Source organism: Lepisosteus oculatus, chromosome 5 (assembly GCF_040954835.1).
Source record: "Lepisosteus oculatus isolate fLepOcu1 chromosome 5, fLepOcu1.hap2, whole genome shotgun sequence".
In the NCBI taxonomy this organism is placed as follows: Eukaryota; Metazoa; Chordata; class Actinopteri; order Semionotiformes; family Lepisosteidae; genus Lepisosteus; species Lepisosteus oculatus.
Window position 1 is genome coordinate 9,796,153 of NC_090700.1, and position 19,994 is coordinate 9,816,146.

General features: G+C 40.1%; 1 protein-coding gene across 2 annotated transcripts in view; it reads left to right on the plus strand.

Moving 5' to 3' along the window:
• The window catches only part of LOC102691268 (F-BAR and double SH3 domains protein 2), an 83,102-nt gene that overhangs the window by 34,913 nt on the left and 28,195 nt on the right, over positions 1–19,994 (plus strand). For both annotated transcript variants that reach the window (XM_015341477.2, XM_015341478.2), the window contains exons 4-8: positions 11,083–11,159; positions 11,337–11,481; positions 12,540–12,673; positions 14,952–15,006; positions 15,442–15,570. In XM_015341477.2, coding sequence (XP_015196963.2) covers positions 11,083–11,159; positions 11,337–11,481; positions 12,540–12,673; positions 14,952–15,006; positions 15,442–15,570 — 540 coding nt within the window. The remainder of the gene's footprint in view (positions 1–11,082; positions 11,160–11,336; positions 11,482–12,539; positions 12,674–14,951; positions 15,007–15,441; positions 15,571–19,994) is intronic.

Here is a 19,994-nt window from a genome sequence, read left to right on the forward strand (position 1 = left end):
AAAGTGCGTTGAATGCAGGCTTTCTCACAGACTTGGATTAGCTTTCAGACTGACACAGGCTGAATATTCTTGTAATATGGATCAGAATGAAAAGAAACAGTTATATTAAAAAATCCATGAATGTAAGCCTTCAGTAGGAACATTGAAGGGAGGTCATGAATTATAACAATCTATTAGCAAATAAATAACATATTAAATAAATAAAAAGTTTTGGTCTGAGATGCTGTTAAACATTCTACATCGGTTTATTCCTTAGTTTCACTGATTTCAAAAAGCCTGGAACTGATGATATAGTACAAGCTTGGGGAAAGGTGCTTAAACAGGAGATCATTGTGGTCAGACGAAGTTTGATTATAGTCCGTTGTACCATATATATGTTAAGGGATGATCTTGTGCATCTCGGGTCACAGAGAACTTCTGCACAAATCTCTGAAGTGACCATTTTTCAGCTGTGTCTAGGTTCAGTACACTATCTAGACAGTAACCCTTAACCTAAACCTAAGTAGATTCCCCCAGGCAAAACTAGGTTTTCTCCACCCTTCTGGTTTTTGCCTTTGATTTACAAATTTCAAGAATCTTGCATGCCGTTTGTCCTCTTTGGACCCAGAAATGGGCTTTGTGCACAGCCAGTCTCATACTACATGGTGTGCTTCCTTAAGTGCATTAGATCTCTCTCCGCGTAAGGCACTTATCCTGTGAATTTGTACTTGTGCACTTGTCTGTCATCGTTTTAGCTGAACCTAACCCCCATCGAAAAATCCCCAAAAAAGTTTATTTCTGTATCCTCCGGTTAAAGACTCTTAATGAACAGCACGATTTCACAGTATCCTCACTCACAGTCTTCTCCCAGATTCGTTGGTCTAACCTCTGGGCTGGAGAAGTATTTATGTGGGCCAGGAGGTTAAAGGCTGGAGATCAGAATAATAGTGTGGTTGCTCTTCGAGGGGTCATTCGTGATAGAGGACACTTACCCTCAGCAGAATCCTCCTGTCAGTACACTGACATTAAAAGCTGCAATTAGAAGAGATAAATCTGAATCCTTTGCAAACACTTGGCCCTCAGCTTTGTAGTGTTTAGCCATTAGAAATACGCGGATCAGCACAGCATATGGTAGGCAGAAAGCCCTTGGCTATATAACACTACAGGACAATACACCCAGTGCCCAGGAATCACACTCGGAGTCTTGAAGTGGGCTTCAGATTTTCTGCTGATATTCAAATGCATTACGGACATAAGGTTGACTAGGAATGTCCGCTTACTTTAATGCCTCAGAATGCAAGCCAGTGATATGATGTGATTACAGTGGGGTATTGTGTGCTTCTGTAGGGTCAAAGAGGTGTACCTGCGCTCTGTACAGTATGTTGGTTCTGCTGATTGTGTATGAGAAATAAACTCTCTCTCCCCCAATGAGTTTGCTCATAATCAGATGAATGGGACTGGGAAGGGTGGGTGTGGTTATTGCATCTTTTGAAAGAATGAAAGCCTGATTCTGGAATTCTCATTATGCCCCCGGGCTGAATGCATTCATTATGTCCAGTACAGTTGGTAGGGTTTCTCGATAACGAACCTTTACTGAGGGAGCACAATGATGGGGCTGTACTGTAATGGTGAAACTGGAACTGCAACAAAAATAATGATAATGCTTGTACAATTCCAGATCTTCCGCTTTTGTTTTCATGCACATTTCCAGACCCTGGAAGTCTCAAGATGGTGTTTAACCTGTGCCGCTATCCAAAGGCTGTAGTGTAAATGTAGGGCAGGTTTTGACTTGGCAGAACTAGTGAAAATCAAACAGCACCATGTCTTCTGCTTCCACATTTCCATTTGTGCAGACAGAAATAAAATCAGTGATGTGTAATTGTTCTGTCACACAGAGCTGGCCCAAACTGGAACATTGGCACTGAAGAGCTGCAAAGTTATTGTTCTGACAAAGCATTATTCCACTTGTTGACCACAGCAGTTTCCATTGAATTGATTGAAAAACCACATGGTTTTTGAAAAGACGCTGTTTTAATATAGGAGCAATTAATCTTGCCATAGGAGCCAAGGCAGGAAATACTAAGATCCTGTTGTTTTAATCTACAGAGACAAATGCTGATGCAGCATAACCTGCCTGGTCTTTTCTATTCTCTTGTTTCCCAGTGTTTTCCCAGTTCGCTGACTTTACATATTTAAGCTGAGACAATACATTGCCTATACAGTTTTTTAATGAAGTTGGTGGATGGGCTTTGTTGTCTGGATAGGCTAGACTGGGTGGGCTGCAAACGAGGCAGGCAGCTCGAGACCTCTGTGCAGCACAGAGGGCGCCAGAGCAGTGAGAGAGACAGAGAGGAACCCTGAAACACTAATTTAAGCCAGAAGGAAAATGTCCTTCTTTTCCCACTGCCTTCAGACCATCTCCTAGGACATTAGAGTTTTGATAACTCCAGGTGCCGGTGTTGGAGTAGAACATTGTGCCTCTGCAATTTCATCCCTTGAAACCAGGTGAATATAAAATGTGTAAAAAAAAACACTGCTGTCACGCATTGTGTCTGTGTTATAGTACAGTTTCGGTTTCAGGGGCGCATCTAATGGAGTTTCCCAAAACTGCACCCGAACAAAACCTGTAGTTTCTAATCATCCTGTCTCCTATTCACGCTACCTGTACTGTTCTGCTTCTATCCTGTATTAACTGAATTGAAATTCGAAACTCACTGCTAGTGTGAATTTTTTCCCTGAGAAACAGAGCTTCTGCAGTGGTTTTGGTTTCAAGCCAGGTTCTCTGCAGACCCACTTTTAGGCTTATTGCACCTCGAGTGGCTAATTCAGCTTTGTAATGGGATACATTGCATTATAATAAAGGTTATATTAGCCACAACATGAGTGTGGTGCAGATGCCACAAGCAGACTAAGTGGCAATGCCCTTGATGTTATGAAGACTAGTAAGGTGTTCTTTTGTGCACGTTGCCATTTTACTGAACTAGCTGAAGGTTTTTAAACAGTTTAGTTTGTGGCGCGTCAGTTTACTGTGTTTCTGTCTCCCTTTTTTTATTACGTATATACTGTTAAACCGCCTCCGAGGCACACAATACACGCGTCCCGCTCAAGCAAGGACAGTTTTCTCTCCACCGGTCTTGTTTTGTTCAGGAGGCTTTGCTGCGATGCGCAGGGCGAAGAGTGAGGGGCGAAGGGCTGAACCCCGTTTTTGGTTTGTTCCTGGGAATTTGAAAAATATCCACGGTGTTCTCCAGCAATATTTGCCCACAACACAGAACGGAAGTAAGCGCTGATGCCTCAGAGCTGAGGGGCGCGGGAGAGTGAGGCGGAGTACAGGAGCCGCGCTGTGTAACTTTCTCTCCTTGGCGCTGGGGCTAGCGGCAGCTAAACGGCACAAGCAGCAATGGCGGTCTGTGAGAGAAGACCGGGGAGCGGGCGCTAGCCGGGCCGGACCGGGCCGGGCCTCTCTGACGCCCTTTCGCCCCCGCCGCGCAGCCGCTCCCGCCGGGAAGGCTGACTCTGCTGTCCGAGGAGAGGCCGGCTGAGTTCGCGAGTGTCCGGTATGCTGAGGATATCCGCCTGGACAAAAACAGGAACTCCGCAGAGCACCCAGAGTACACTCCAGCTGGCACCTCTTGGAAGTGCCGACTCCATGCTTTCCTGTTTGTTCGAACTGAAATCTTGACGTATAAAAATGTGTAGCCGAAAAATTACTCTTACCAAACATTTTTTTCTCATTAGATGTTATTTCATAAAATTAGTTCTTATTTCCCTTCCAGATTGACTCTTTGGTTGTTTGAGCCTTGAAATATGTAGATACTGTAAATGCAGACCAGGCTTTTCCAGTGTGTGCATTTCCCTCACATAACTACATTTCTTTCTTTCAGAGACTATCCATTCAGTTTTCAATGGAACTGTTTATTGGAATAGATTTTTAGTTGTAATTACCCTTAGTACAATATTATAAGAAACCCAAAACATTTGATTGGAAATTTGGATGAATATGCCATTTATTTTACAGAATTCCATTATGATAACAGGGATTTGTTTAAACTGGATTTATGCATCTCTATACCTGTTGAGTTCCTTAATAAAATCCTGCTCTTACCTTTTCTTGGATTAACAGAATGGGGAGAAAAATCATCATCTTTAGCCAAATCAGTGATCAGATTCTCAGAGATTCATCCACGTAATATTGAATTAAAGGTAGAATTGTGTAACTAACACAATGTATTATTGTATTAACACTGTTAATAATTAAATTAGTCACTATGACAAAGCCTCTCACTTAGTACAGATGTCTTTTTTCCCCAGAAGATAGAAAACTGATTTTCATGTACTTTTAGCTTGTGCACTGCTGTGTCATGGCCAGTAAAATTTGTCCCACTCCTTCTGTGCACCTCAGATAAGGGAGATTGGACAGCTCTGACTGTCCTCCTTACTGTACACCACTCTCCAGCCAGGTCTCCCGAGGTTACACACAGACCTTGGTATGAAGTGGTTGCCTTTGTGTGGTATTATTAATAGCTTTTTTGTTGAGCCTTTATATGTGCTGTAACTTCAAAGAGAGTCATTCAGTGCAGTCCTTAATTGTATTAAGAAACCCACAATGTGTCAGACCTCCTGACCTGTTCAACACCACCAGTGATCTATCCACATTGCCCCACACTCTTTTCACTGTTCCTTTTGAGCTGTGGAAACACGTCGAGGGATGAAGAAATAGTTTCAGAGATGCTGAATACACACATGATTTCACATGAAAACGGTGTTGATCTTGCCTATTAGGCATTGCTATCTCAACTGAAGGTGAAGGGGTCTTCAGGTGCTCAAACCTGTGTCAGATATTAACAGTCCTCTAGATGCTCTGCCTTGCCTTCTGAGAAGTAGGGGATTTTTCCTTCAGTTTTTGTTGTATCATAAAAAGTAATAGCATATTCAGTATAATATACTAACTGTACAACAGCTATTCAGTTTCATGTAGGCTGTTTCTAACTTAATCACCAGCTGTCAGCAGTGGTGAATTATCCACTAGTAGAAACAATAACAGAACTGTGCTATACGTTAACTTATTTTAATCTATTCAGAAACTTTTCTGTCTTTTGTGAACTACAATTTAAAAAAAACAGCTTTTACAGTCATTACTAGGCAGATAAACTTTTTAGACTGATAAGAATATGAGTGTGAATAAACAGTTGGTTTTACTTTTTCCTTTATTGATGGAGCTATTTGTTGTCTGAATTTAACAAACGCCTATTTTCACTAAGTTTCTAGGGTTTGGTCTAATAAGTAGTTTACCTAGACCACACAGGAAGAAAAAGCTCTCTGAAATCCTGTTAGACATCATCTGTAAACCATAATCAATTTGAAATTAAACTAGAGGGTTAGTAAAACCTTACAGGGACAGGTTAATTTTTAAAAATGTTTTACTGCTAAAGTCTGGAACACAATGGAAATCAACCTTCATGAATATTTACCGCAGTATTATTACACTGTAATTTGTGGTTTCCTTGATGTTGAATACGTTCCAACTAAACATTTATAATGTATTACATTCTAGGCCCATCTGCATTAAGCTATTCAGTTCATTCTGAGTTATTGTTTGTAGGGGGAGTTGTATAATTGAGTAATTTCACATATTTTGTTTGGTCACCCTGTTTTTCACTCTTTTAAAATAGAAATAGTAAAAAAGGATTTCAGTAAACCTGAGAGGCAAATCTAAACTGTATCTGTAATGTCAGGCAATGGACCATTTTGTTTCACTACAGACCAGTTTTATTTTTGCCATTATCCCTCAAGTTTAAAAAATACAGGCCTTATTTTATATTTTCCATTTCCTTTCCTCTGCAGAACCTTTGAATACACAGTTGCTGAAATCTGCTGTATCCCTGTATTATATGTGTGTATTACTGTAAAAATGTGAAAGAATAAAGTTAGAGGAGCAATAATTTGAATTCTGACTTAACAAAACCCTTAAAAAAGAATAATTTTAGTGCTGTAAGGCTTGAGTTGGAGTGCTGCGAGTAATTCAGTAGAGTAGTTGACATATTCAATAAAAATACTAGCGAATCCATCACTGCCAGCCCCCTTCCTTTCCCAACTGCCAAGCTGCCCAACAGGAGAGAGCCAGGCTAATCTTTCTGCCTTCGTCGCTATTGTATCCATGCTAGGGAAGAAAAGGAAGAGAGAAAAAAAGTCATAAAAAATAAAATCTGATAATTGCATTAATGTCAAGCTGGTTTCACGGTCTCTGTAATTGAATCTGGTCATGGCAGTGTGCCTCTTGCCTGGTCTGTGGCCTCACCGCGGGGAATAGGATAATCTATGTGCTTGCTAGCCAGGCCAGTGGTGCCTTTAAGAGGCTCTGAAGAGGGAGAAATACAGGACAGGGGAGCAGGAGACCAGGGACAGCAGAACTCTGAGCATCGCCGCTGAACTGAAGTTAGGCAAAAGATGGTCAGAGGTCATCAAGCAGTATCCTGTGTGTAAACTTGTTGCCTTTTGTCTGCATTTATACACTAAATGCTGTTTCCATTACTTTTGCATTGGCTTCAGTTGAGACTTATTAAGTGCTCAGAACATCTAATAATTAATTCAGGGCCTGTCAGTCATTTTTGTTTTTTAAAGGCCATTGAAGTGGTAGTAGTTGTCTGATTTTGAGGCAGTAGTGGGAGAACCACACGGTTAAGTGAAATGTATGAAATTTGCTTAAGCCATTGTGGAGATGGAGACGCAGGTTATGTTAAGAGCCTGCAACTCCATTTTCCTCCTCCTTCCATGAACCTGAAAGCCTGTCTTCATGAATCACGCAGGCTAGTCTATTTTTCCAGTGTCTTGTTTGTTTCTTTGCAGAGATCATTGTATGTTTCCAATATATTTTTTCTAAGTTATATTTCATTGCTATAGTCTCTGTTTTGAAAAACTGTTGAATTTCATCCCTCTCTGTAATAGACAATATTGCAGAGTTATATCTGTCTAAATCAGTAGTGAAAAGTAAACACATTTTGGGCACACTGTAATTATTGTGTGTCCGAAAGGTTAGAATTGAATAAAATGTTGTGAAATTGAATGTTAGAACCAGCAATATTATACTCTTTAGACCGATTGTACATTCTTTCAGGGTGTGGGTAATGTGTGAGACATTATTTTCTCACGGGTATGATTTTGTGACTGACCAGCCCTTTTATCAGTATTGGTGTTGATGTATTTTTTTTCAACACCTAACTCAGTACCTTTGAATTACTCATGCTAAAGAGGAATATTCAGAAATGCATAAAATAGGTGCACGATGTTGGTGTGGGTTGAATAGCGCATAATAGCCATCTGCTACTTTAACCAAAAGCCTAAAAACACAAGCAGAACATTCTGTATTCATCTACAGTGTGTTAGTAAGTGCAGCAGTAGCTGTTGAAATCATCGTTGCAAGGATTTTAAAAGGGTTAAGAAAATGTGACACATCACATCGCTGTTCAAAGACCAGCTGAACCACAAAAGCTGTCTGACAGCCTCTGCTGAGGGTGTACTGGGTAGAGAGGTTAGTTTGATGTTCTTTGACACTGCAAGTTCTGGGTTATGGGAAATCTGTTTTCGAAAATGTACTAAAGAGAGTTAGATCTGCTTAAAACAAATGGCGATATCTTCCAAACTGGGTTGAGATAAGATCTAGATTCTCTATTGGAAGCCTATCTTCAAACCCGTCAGTAGCCTTTGATTATCTTACACTAGGAGTTGTGATTTTTAAATCGAATCCGCTTTTAACAACCTATTTTGTGCAAAATAAAGTTTCTTCCCTTCGTAAAGCTAGGAACGGACGTGCAGCCATTCTGAAAACTTGATGGCTAAACCAGTATGGCGTAAAACAGATGTTAAGAGCTGTTAAGATGTAACTCCTGGCCGGGCTAATCTGTTGGCTCACCAGTTCAATTTCGGGGCTAAGACTCGATGGCCTGTGACAGATAAACGAGTGTCCCGCACGTTCCAGGGACCTGTTTGGAGTCCCATTGGGGCAAAGGTTAAACTATCAGTGAAATTCCCGGCAGACTCGTGCACACACTGGCCATCATTGTGCTAACTGGTGGGGCTGAGATTCAGGGAAGCAGGGCAGCGAGTGGTGGTGAGCAGAGGGAGGGAGGGGTCAGCTGTTCCATGGGCACGCCACAGAAAGTTCCAAAACAGGGCCTTCGAAGTGTTCAGATTTCTATTGGTCAATTATAATGTTTGGGTGGGGGGGGGTAAAAACGTCCAGACATGCCAATGGGAAAGCTTTTCTTCCTGTTACATCCCTTCTTTGCAAAAAAAAAAGCCATTTCAGCTGGGTTTGTTGGGTAACACCCTCTTCCTAAGTGCTTGGACTCGTGACTTAGCCTGACTTCACTGGAGAAAAGCTCGTCTGGGAGTTATTTTAAAGCCCCGAGTCGAGAAAAATAAATAGAAGACGTAATCTTAGCTGATCAACATCCCATTGACACAGGACTGATTTAAATTCTCCAGCACTAAATGTCTCCATCAGAGGTAGCATTACTCCTCCTTCACAATAAGCCTTTAGAGGGGATTTCATATCATCATCTATTTACAGAATTACACAGCACTGTCTTCAAACATGCTTTGGTCCAAACTAAGCAACTGTAAGACACAACACACATTTTTGTAAAAAACCCAGGTGGCGAACAAAAGGAAAATTTAGATACAGAATGAAGATGTGAAGATTGGCTGCAAAATCTTAAATTAACCGATTTGTTTAATTTTAGGCTTTTTTGAAGACATACTCAGGATGACCAGGTTATTTGTGCTCTCATGACTCGTATTATGGTCGAGGGTTAAACCACTGGTATGCTGAAGAAAAAATAAGTGTTGAAGGGATTAAAGTAAATTATTTTTTTCGTTGCGCCATTGTGTCTCGGGGAGTTAAATTCCGTTTTAACTGCAATTAGGCAGAACATTAAGCTTCATAAAGCCATCGAGGCCAACTGTGATTAAGACCTTCAGTTTTAGAACACAAAGCCATTGTAAAGTGAGAGTTGGTGTGAGGTGGCAGTCACACAGCTACAGGGCATCCTTATGTCCTATTGGCTGGCTGCAGGGACAAGGCCTGCTTGGGCACTGTACCAAGCCCTTTTTTTTACCACCCAGGTGCTGTGGCAGCTGAACTCAAAGACACCACATGGCCACGAATGGAGTTTTCACATGATGAATAGGGCATCCAGTTTCATCACTGGGGTACACTGTTGCCATTCAGAATCCCCCCTGCCATCCTCCTCCTTCACCATCCTGCGAAAATAAAACACTGCTGCAAATGAATACCTCTTTGTAACATTTAGATCTAACTGTTGCAATAGAGGTACAGACCAGCCCCAGTGCGGACACTGCTGTTGTTTCTGTCTGGCATGATACTAGTAAGATTCTGAATCTGCAGTAACTGTAATCTGGAGTATATATTTGCTACCATACAGTACCTGTCTTTCCTCTGTCCATTTTGCACAGGAATGGGCATCCAGAGTGTTTTTAAATATTTGCAGTACCTGCAATCCTCTGAATTTATTCTGGTCTCTCACAATAATTTTTGTTGATACGTACTGTATTTCTTAGTGTTGTATTTTGTAATGCACTTGAAATTCCCTCCTCCGTTTTGTGTTTTGCTTAAGATCTGCCTTATCTAAAACATGTTGCAGCTACTTGTCTGTGTGTTTTCCCTCAGCCTTAAATAGCCAGGGATTTCTGTCATACAGTATGACAATCACTCTTGTATGATCAGAGCTGCTTGAATGCCTGTGCTACAGTAAACTGTTGAAATGACGGTATTTCGCCAAAGTATTTCCTGACTCAGACATTGATGCAAACCGTACGGCTCCCTTGCTGCTTCTGCTTTATGTTGAAGAAAAGAAAGATTTTTTTTCTTTGCTTTTTCAAAGTTCGGGAAAGGGACAAGAAAGAGCTTTTTCATAGAGGAGCAAAGATTTCTGATAAGCTCCTTTCCAAAGGGAAGCCTGTCGGGCGCAACATATCCCCAAGTCTAGGGCCATTCTCTATGGCCACTCCATTCCTCTTCTGTTTGTTAGTATTTTAACTTTAATTTTCCTGGCTGTCCCCATGGTGCTTTGTTTCATCATGTTGTGGGGTCTAAGATCTAGCTCACTGTTTCCAGAACTTCTGTCCTTTACTCTTAATTCAACCAAATCAACTTGAGAATCAATCAAAGCCCAATATTGTTGATCTTCGCTTGATTGTGACACATTCACATAAACTACTTGATGTCCCATTGAACAGATTGCTGTAATTACTTGTAATGTCGGAGACCTAGCAGCTGGTTTGCTTAGAAAGAGAAAGAGCACTGCAACTTGTCAGACTGGAGCTTGCTGTTGTATGTCTGCTTCATTTTTCCAGGCCTCATCTTGGCAATAAATTATTTTCACTTGACTGAAGTGATGTGAGAAGGGACAGATATGGCCTGAAAGCATTCTGCTTGATCCTTGGATCCACTTGGTTCTGTCATTGTAAAGATCATATTCTCCCTGTATGCACATGCTATATTCCCCAGACATGAATTACATGTTAACGTTGAAATTAAAGCACAATCTTTTTCTAAACAGTTTTTTTCCTTGAATTATAAGCTCTTAATAGGTCACTATCTCAAGAAGAGCAAAACTGAGATTGGGAAACATCTGAGTTAGTTCAACAACGATCTGCAGGGAGTACTGACATACAGAAGACATGATGGATAGATTAATACCCTCATTCATTTTTTTCTTTTTTTAATTGTATAATGTTAGCATGCCCAAAGGGTTTGGGCAGCCAGTTGACCTTGGACCCCTAGAGTTTTTTTTTCTCCTCACTAAGGAGTTCTTGGTTCTTCTCCTCTGTTCTTTTCTGTTCTGTCTTCACAACATGTATGGTTAAGCACCTTGGGGCAACCTTGTTGTGAAAGGCGCTATCTAAAAATAAAGTGAATTGAATTATCTCATTTAACTCCTGATAATTTCAGAATCAAGGTCACCAAACACCTTGAAATACACATCGCAAGTACTGTCATATATTTTGCCAAATGAACAGGTTATAACCTTGACGCCCAATATTAATGTCTTTATTTAGACATTTTTGTCCTTATTTTTGCAGGCTTTACAGAAGCTGGCAAGCCAGTACTTAAAGAGGGATTGGCCAGGAATTAAAGCAGAAGAACGGACTGACTATAGGTAAATACTACTGCTACTGGTACTGCTACTGCTACTACTACTACTACAGTTTACGAATACATTATTGCTTTTTTTGAGTGATTGACTTGAATGGTGGTGCTGCTGCATTTTCTTATTATACTTCATGTGATTATATGTCTTTGTCTCACTGTGACCAAATGGTTGTGTCTCCTTCAGAAATGTCTACGCTGTCTGGAAGTCTTTCTTAGAAGGGACAGTGCAGGTGACCCAGTCTCGCATTAATATCTGTGAAAACTACAGAAATGAGATTTCAGAACCTGCCAAGATGGTCAAACTGCTGAAGGAGCAACAGCTGAAGAAGGTTAGCACCCTCACACTCGCAGCACTGGCAAAGCCTGACACCCAGATAAGGCCACCAGAAGCTTAGAAAAGTGGAGCTGTTGAAGTAATGCAGGTTTTTTAGAAATGTTTGTGAAAGATGTTTAATAGCTTTATCTGACAATTGAATGAGTGATGTTGCTTGCAGTATATGGTGTTTTTGAACAAAATAACATAGAATGAAATCCAGAGCTTATGAGATGTCTTAAGAAACCTTCTCCCTCACATATTTCTAAAACTTATTTCTTTATAACTGTGTCTAGAACTGCTAGAAACCAATAGACTGTAAAGATTTCTGGATATTTTTCCTGTGATATACTACAGTGATGATTGCAAACCTGCACAAACTCTGTTCTTAAAATATTTACTTGTCACATTGCTGTTAACAGTCAAGTATGGCGCTAGTCCTGCAACATGATGCTGTCTTCTATTTTAAGCTGTTGTTAAGCTGTTGTTTCTATAGCCTGTTTGCATTCTTAAATGTATTTAGGGAATGCTGTACCAGTGGGTAGGTCTCCGGACTCGTGACTGGTGTGTTGTGGGTCCAAGTCCCCTGTTCCAGACATTAGTGTTCCATCTAGAGTGAAGTACTTTACTACAGTTGCTCAGTTGCTCCAGCCTGCCCAGCAGTATGGAGAACCAGTATTTGCTGGGGGAAGGTTTGGTAACAGACTGGCATCATGTTGGGGGGGGGGGGAGAGTTATGAGTCGTGCTCTGTTTGCTTAACGCCATGGAAACCAGGATAAACTCTGGACTGATGGACCAGAACTGCCTACTTAGCGGTGATCTCATTAATATGTTAATATTCGGCCTGGCTTTTTGGTCTAATTCATTTTTTCTGTCGGCAGCGAGTTGGAGGTGTTTTCGTTCAATACTGCATTTATTTCAAATGTTAAAATCTGCTTTAGTGCCGATCTCTTTTGTTTTGTATCCCCTGGCTCAAGCGCCACGCGTTGTTGCTGTGTGGGGAAAAGCACAGCGCTGGCCTCTGTCCGTCTCCTGCTGCTTTCTTCACGGTGTTGTCAAATGTTTTTCTGCAGTGTATAGAGCAGTTGACACGGATTCAGGCTGAGCTTCAAGACACGGTCAAAGACCTGGCTAAGTCCAAGAAGAAGTATTTTGAGATGGAACAGATGGCCCATGCAGTGCGGGAGAAGGCAGACATTGAAGCCAAGTAGGTGCATCGGAAGAATGAAATTTACAACAGTGAGAAAGTCAGGCCGCTGATAACTAGGTGTAATGAGTTCTGAAAAAAAGCACTGTAAGAACCTGTGAAACTCTGCAGCAGAATTAGAGTTTTTGACTGGAAATAGTAACCTGCTAGGCTTGGAAAGCCAGGTACTGATAACTTGAAAAGTGAATAAGACTCTCTTTCACAAATATCATAGGTGTGAATTTTTTTTTTTTAAAGTCATGGGGTTTACTCATCTTTGTATATTACCAATACTTTTAGTATTCTAAAAATATTACTGTGCTCTCCCCATTATCTTTATTAATGGTGAAAAAAGAAGTGAAAGTTGGTATTAAGTTCAGATCCTGGTGGAAAATTGACTCATTTTCCTAGGTGGTCTGTATTAGCGCATTGTGCTTGGTGGTGGTCCCATCATTGCTGGTCTTCTAGCTGGAAGAGCAGGGGTTTTTACATTCTGAATAGTTAGGAAAGGGCCAGTTTGCCTCACGATGCCACAAGAACCTCAAGTTATCAGGCCTTCAGTTGTCTTAATCGTGCTGTCGTTAGACTAATGACCATTTGCTTTCAGTACTCTCCTTCATCCATTTAGACTCCAAGCAGTGAGGAGAGACTGCAGCTGGGTATACCAGAAATGGAAAAAACACGAAGAAGAGCTTTTATCATCTTATGTCTTATCCAACAGAATGCTTTGAAGAGTGCTATTTGATTCGATTTCCAAGTTGAAGTTGCCAGGCTTAATGATGGCAAATGAAATACAGAGAATCTGGATTGTTAACTGTGGCTTTCATTATTCAAGAACATACAGTCTAATTTCAGAAAGACAAGTAATGAGCATTCTTAGAAAACACTTTTCCAGTTATTAATTCCACTAGTACAGCATTTTTGTTCTTTAAAGGATCTACAGAGTTCTTATCTCAGGTCTTATTCTGACTTCCCCTGATGACCACTGGGCTTCTTATGTCCATCAACAGTGGGATTATGTGAATATGCATTTTTAAGTATCTTTGCAGCTCTTTGTAGTGCTTGGTTCTGTATGAATATGAATTGGAAGTAGTGTTAAGCACATCTAAAACACTGGTGTGCTGCATTTAGCAGTCAAATACATAGGTAATACATTTTAATTAAGAAATGTTCTGTATATATTTCTTCTTACGTATTCTCAAAGCTCATGGCACACACTTAGCAGAGTTTTTGTGCGGATAAATAATCCTGTTCTCTTCAGGAATCTGCAATGATCACTAAATTGAAGTGCCAAAATGTTGGAAAGTCTGTTACATTATCAGCCCTTATCCATCTGTTAAAAAGCAGAATTCCGTCCTCTTCTTCAATACCCAATAATCTAACTTCTCTATGTTAATGCTTTTAGCAGATGTTCTGAAAAATTGGCTTTTGCTTATTTCTTATTTCTCAGTACAAGCCCTTACACTCTATGTTCACATTGATGCATAGTACTGAAACAGCTCTTGTTAGGCTTACTTATGATTTACTGATTACTGCTAACTCTGGCTTTTTTCAGTTTTTGTCCTGCCAGACCTCAGCTCTGTCTTTGATATCGTTATTCAGAACACTTGCTGAATAGTCTAGAGAGGTTTGTAGGTATTAATGGAACTATTGTGGCATAGTTTAAACCTTGCATGACTGACAGAAAAGGTTGTTCATCGTGGGTTTCGTTTCCCCTCAACTAAGTTGGTCATATCGAATGTCTCTCTGGGCTCTGTTGTGGTCCTATTCATTTTAATATCTAGATATTGTAATTGTATAAGTTTCTTAGTAGGTATTATGTCTATTTTCTTTTCTTTGCTGGTGAATTTCTTTTCAGATAAAGGCATGGCATGAATCAAGCACTGTGTACCTTATCAGAGTGCTTACACAATAATAAAGAATTGATAGAGCCAATGTTTTTACTTTTGGACTGTGGCCTTCTTTCTTTTCCCTGAATAAGGCTTTCAGTCCTGGGAGACACTGCTTTCTGTACATGTGTGCCATGGATGATGGACATTTGTTCTATTCTGTTCTCTTGTTTTTGCTTTTATCTTGTTTTAAAGAACCTTTAGATAGTGGATTGTGAATGGTTCTATATTACATTTCAAGAAAAACAATCACTATCCCAAGTAAATGCTGAAAGACTAATATCCTTCTAATACCTAGTTATCCAGAGTGTTCTGAAGCCTAATTGCACCAGTCACTCTGAGAAAATGATGTTAAAAGATTACCTTTTTGGATGCTTTTCTTAAAAATGATTCTCTTCTCCTTATTACAGGTCCAAACTGAGTTTATTTCAGTCAAGAATAAGTTTGCAAAAGGCAAGTGTAAAGGTAAGGGTTATCTCCCAAGACATCTTTCACATGTGTGCAGGGCCTTGACATGTTTGTTTTGTTAAACTTAAATCTCTTCTCATAGGATGAGTTTTTGCTTGCGCTGCCAGCTATGAATAATAAGAACGGTAACCTGGTACTTTGAGTATATAACTAGTGAATCACAGGAGACAACAGCAGTGGTGTTTTTAAAAGGTCATATTGATTTAGTTATTTTATTATTTAAGCCAGAACTGAGAAGCCCAGCACTATTTCAGAAAGTCTTACCCTGATTTCCTTGGATGTGCTGCATTGCAAGGAGGTTGTGACTGACTTGTATACAGAACCGGAACCAAAGGGTTGATGAGTATACGAAATGTTTAAATAGATAGGATTCTCTGCAGAAGTTCTTTTTCCCAGGTTGCTTTAAACTAGCAGCTTGCCTGTCTCTTGCAGTTAAAAGCCAAGAGGAGTGATTGCAACTCGAAAGCCACCCACGCCAGGAATGATTATCTTCTCACCCTGGCTGCTGCAAATGCCCACCAAGACCGCTACTACCAGATAGACCTCATCAGCTGCATCAAGGTAAGGCAGTGGGTGCCACTGAGAAACAGTAGGGATGGGGCTAAGTGCCTCTAGGGAGAACAGGGAGAGCATTGTTTTTCAAACACTTCACATTATAGGTTACTGAGCCATAACACTTCTCCGTGATTTTTTTTCCAGTCGAGGGTTGTTCTCGACGGTAGTGGAAAGCAGGAACAGGTTAATCTGAAGTGATAAAATATTACGTGCGTCCAAGAAACATGATGAATCATGTTGCTGAACTGAGGAGGTCAGGGCTGTGAGCTGTGAGCTGTGAGCTGTTCGCGCACCGCAGACTCCTCTTCCAGCAGTGACACACCGAACAGATGTCATCAGAGCTGACTGACAAGCAGTGCGTAGGAGGGCTGTGATCCATCAGCTCAAGGCCTCCTAGACACAGAAAGCTGCAGTGTGGCTCAGATGACTTTACAGTACCCAGCTACATTAAAGTGACCACCCTTGCCACCTGATGATATCAGAGCACTAACAAAGTACTTCCATATACCAGCTTCGGCTAGTGCGTCATGCAGGCTCTGATATGAAGACAGTCATGCAGATGGATGAAAGGTATTCCACTGGCACAGCTACAGGTGATTTTCATATGTCTACATTCTATATATTTACAACACACAGTGATAGTATTTGGGTATTTAGATCACCTCTGTTTAATTATTGAGTTTATTGTCATGCCTATATTGAAGTTTAAAGTGAGGATTAACCTTCTGAACAATGTTTGAAATACAATCCTTGAGAGCTCCCACTCAAATGAATTGGCTGCCTCAGGGACAGACAAGGTGCATTTGACTTGAGGGGCAGAAGACGCCCATCACCTTCTCTGTTCAGAATAACCTCCATATCTCAACCTGATAGGAAACTGAATGAGCCAGTCGATCCCACATATTAGTCCCACAGATCATTACCTTCATCACAGCCTCAGCTGAAGCTAATCCTCCTAAAAGATTGGCTTAAGTCTGTGCTGCATTATTTACAACACCTTGTGATATACAGTACACGCCATGTTACAGTATGTTCAGGTTGGTTATGTTATTTGCAGAGAGCTATCATGTTATTTACAGTATTTCCAATATTTTGGCCAGTGACTTCATTAGCTTTGGAGAACTCCCTTTTCTTCTGTCAGAAACACAGATAGACCTTGTTGTATTTGTGTCGTAAGGTACTGTGTTAAAAAAAATCTGTTCTGTATTGCTGTAAAGCAGTTTATTCTTTGTTTGTATGAATATGATTTTCAAGGGTAATTTCTAGCCTCAGTCTCTCGAGAGACAGATAAACAATTTCTTAGGTTTGTGGGAATGTTAACAATGTGCTACTTTCTTGATTTTTTGTGTGTGAAATTAGCATTGTTTTCTGAAAACAGAATTGGAAGCTTACTGTGCTGTCACATTCCTACTGCCAATCTGTCGCTGTTTTCTTCAGTTTGTTCAGGCAGTGGTAGTTTGGTGTCCCTGCCTTGCCAAGTCCTACATGATTAACGTTGTTAAACATGAGCCCAATTACTCCTTGCTTAGGTTGGGTTAGTCATTGAAAAAAACTAATGATCCATTTTACTGGCACAAATTCCATGGGAGGGTTTGGTCATTTCTTGATTCACTGCTATAAAACATATGTGCTGGGATGGTTTGTATTAATCTATTTTTTGTCTGTCTTATTATCTTTGTTCAACTATCCTAATATGTGGGATAGGGTTTATGAGGCTGTTAATGCAGTTAGAATATTTATTCCCTAATCCTGCTTTCATCCTTGTATTTTAATCCTGAGTGCAGGGCTATACCTACTGTACAATAGCAAATCCCTTCGAGTTTGGGCACACTCGTGTACTCTCATTTTTAAGCTTTTTTATAGCCAATACTTATTGGCTCTCATTCTTATGCCAGAGACATTTTTATAGACACCACATTTGCTTGATATTTTGATTAGGAACAGAAACTCTTGAACACTAGAACGCGTAAAAGAAAATATTAAACTTCTATTTGTTTATTGGCCAGAATATAGATTGTTGAAAAATTGAGCCCATCTATTCAAAAGTGGTCTTTTATACATTGTATATACAGTATAAAGATATCTGGGAATCATTATTTTACTGGCAGTGTTTAACATTGTCTTTTTTCATAGCCTTCATAGCACAATTGGGTTAATTGTCACCAGAGCTTTTGATTGATATATGACTCAGCCTGTTGCAAAGTTTCACTTCAAAAGATGCTTAGGGTGCAGGGATTTTATTGTGTCTGCTATTTGTTAAAAACATTTTTAGCAAAGTTGAGTTTCTTGTACAGGAGATGTGGAAGGAAGGTAGTGTGCAGAAACCATAATATTTAAATATTCAACTTCAGCCACTTGCTGAGAACTCCACATCCATAGAGTGATGAGGCATTGAATGGATATTATGTGGGATATTTCCTGTTTGAGGTTGCAACATGTTGTGAAGAAACCATCAAATTAATTAACCATTCAGTTAAATTCTTTCTATAAAAATTTGACTTGTCCTTGGGTAATCGAGGGTTAAGCTCCTGAAGTCCTTTATTTCTGCTTCATCCTGTGATTGTCAGGTGAGAAAGAAAAGTGACTTTGGGAGACAGTGTGATGTCGTACTTGATAAAGGTTACAAACAATTCCCTCTGGCCTCTTGGGTTTGTAATAAAACGGTTCAAGTGTAGCAGGTTTCATTTCAGACATTCTGGTTATCCTCACAGTGGTGTGACGCTTAAGAATAGTATTTCTTAGATGTGTTTTTCAGGAGAGTTCCACAGTTTCTATACAGTGTGATATGGGTTAGTGATCTAACCTCGTGGCCTGTGTGCATATTACCTCTGCATGGTGGAGCCATAGAAAAAAGCATGTGTTTTGTCAGGGTTCTGGTGTCTTTAGTCTGTTACTAGTGGCTCTTTGTTGCTCATTAATCAGAGCACTATATGATACATGATGAGTTGTATCAGCACATGCATAGTATTGACGGATAAGAGCACTCATTCTTTCATGGACTTTGCTGGTGGCAAAAAAATTGTTTCGCAATAAATAATTTACCAGCATTCTCATGACAGTGTGCCTGGTCTTGGAGGGCAGCAAGCTGTGGTAATGTACTGCACAGTACATTCTCTTTGATTTGCTTAAAGTTATAAAGGTAATGAACCAAATGGCGTCATTCGGGGATTAAGAGAAATCCCTAGGCTAGTGTGTTTGGAATACTTGGTTCTTGGCACACAGAAGAATGGAAAGGGAATCAACACTGGAACCTGTGGAATGTCAGAGAGCACCCCCTTCTGTTGACTTGAGGTATTGCGGCCTAGCTAAGTAGAAAACATGCTACCTACCTGATGATCACAATTTTTAGAAAAGCGTGCTTCCCATCCTTCATTGAGATTACAGTACAGAATATCAAGGCATGGTGCCATTATGAAGCATGTTTTTTCTTGCCTATTTGTAAGTAGCTTAATTGTTGCCATTAATGTTCCTGTTGTTGTGAAGGCTGTTTTTTGTCAAGTGAATCTCTCAGTATGTCCTCTCATGCACAACAAGACATGTTTGGGCTTCCTTGCTGTGCTAGCAGGTACATACCTGTCTTTTGTTGGTGGTGATTATTTTATTGATGGTAATTGTAAGAAAACAGATGAATAATCCATATATCCAAAACCCTAAAACTTCTCAGGAAGACTTTTTTTTGCAAGCGCTTGTTAAAATGCCTTATAGCTGTATCCAGTCTTTTTTTGTCATTGCTTATTCAGTACACTTGATTTATGTTTAGGCTACTGACCATCCAGCCCAAGGGTGTATGTAGCTTTTAAAACACTCCCTGTGCCCAGGTCACTAAATTAGTCTTTGGACAATTTTCAGGACTGCAGCACCTAACTTACGTGGGTGGACATGAAGATGCTGGAAATGTGATTTTAGTGTTATTGTAAACCATAAAGGTTTTCATTTAAATAAATTCTGTTTTAGACAGATGCTTACAGTGTTACATTTGAACACAGAATCCTGGGCATAAATCAGATCACTTTTAAGCAATCACTAAGCCTCTTTTCGTTGTTTTTTTCAAAATCTTTCAGCGGTATGCCTATCTTAACTGTCTATCTGACCTTACCACAACAACAACAGCGGTGAAGAAAATAGTGAACAGAACATAAAGCCTGCATTGTGCAGCTGTACAAAACCCTGTAAGCATAGACTAAAATAAAGGGCTGATGTTTTCATCCTTCCTTTATTGCCACAACAAGCACTTTAGTGATATTGAAGGGAAAGTGTGTATTATCGTTGTACCTTTCCTTGTATAATTGTAGGCAAATGAAGATTTTTATGCGTAGTTGCAAGACAGCTATGGTGTCCTCTTTGTCATGAAGTGATGTGAATCAGAGCTACAACAGTGAGGCTCTTTAATTTATTTTGTGCATGCAGAATGGTTACTATAAGCCATCGGC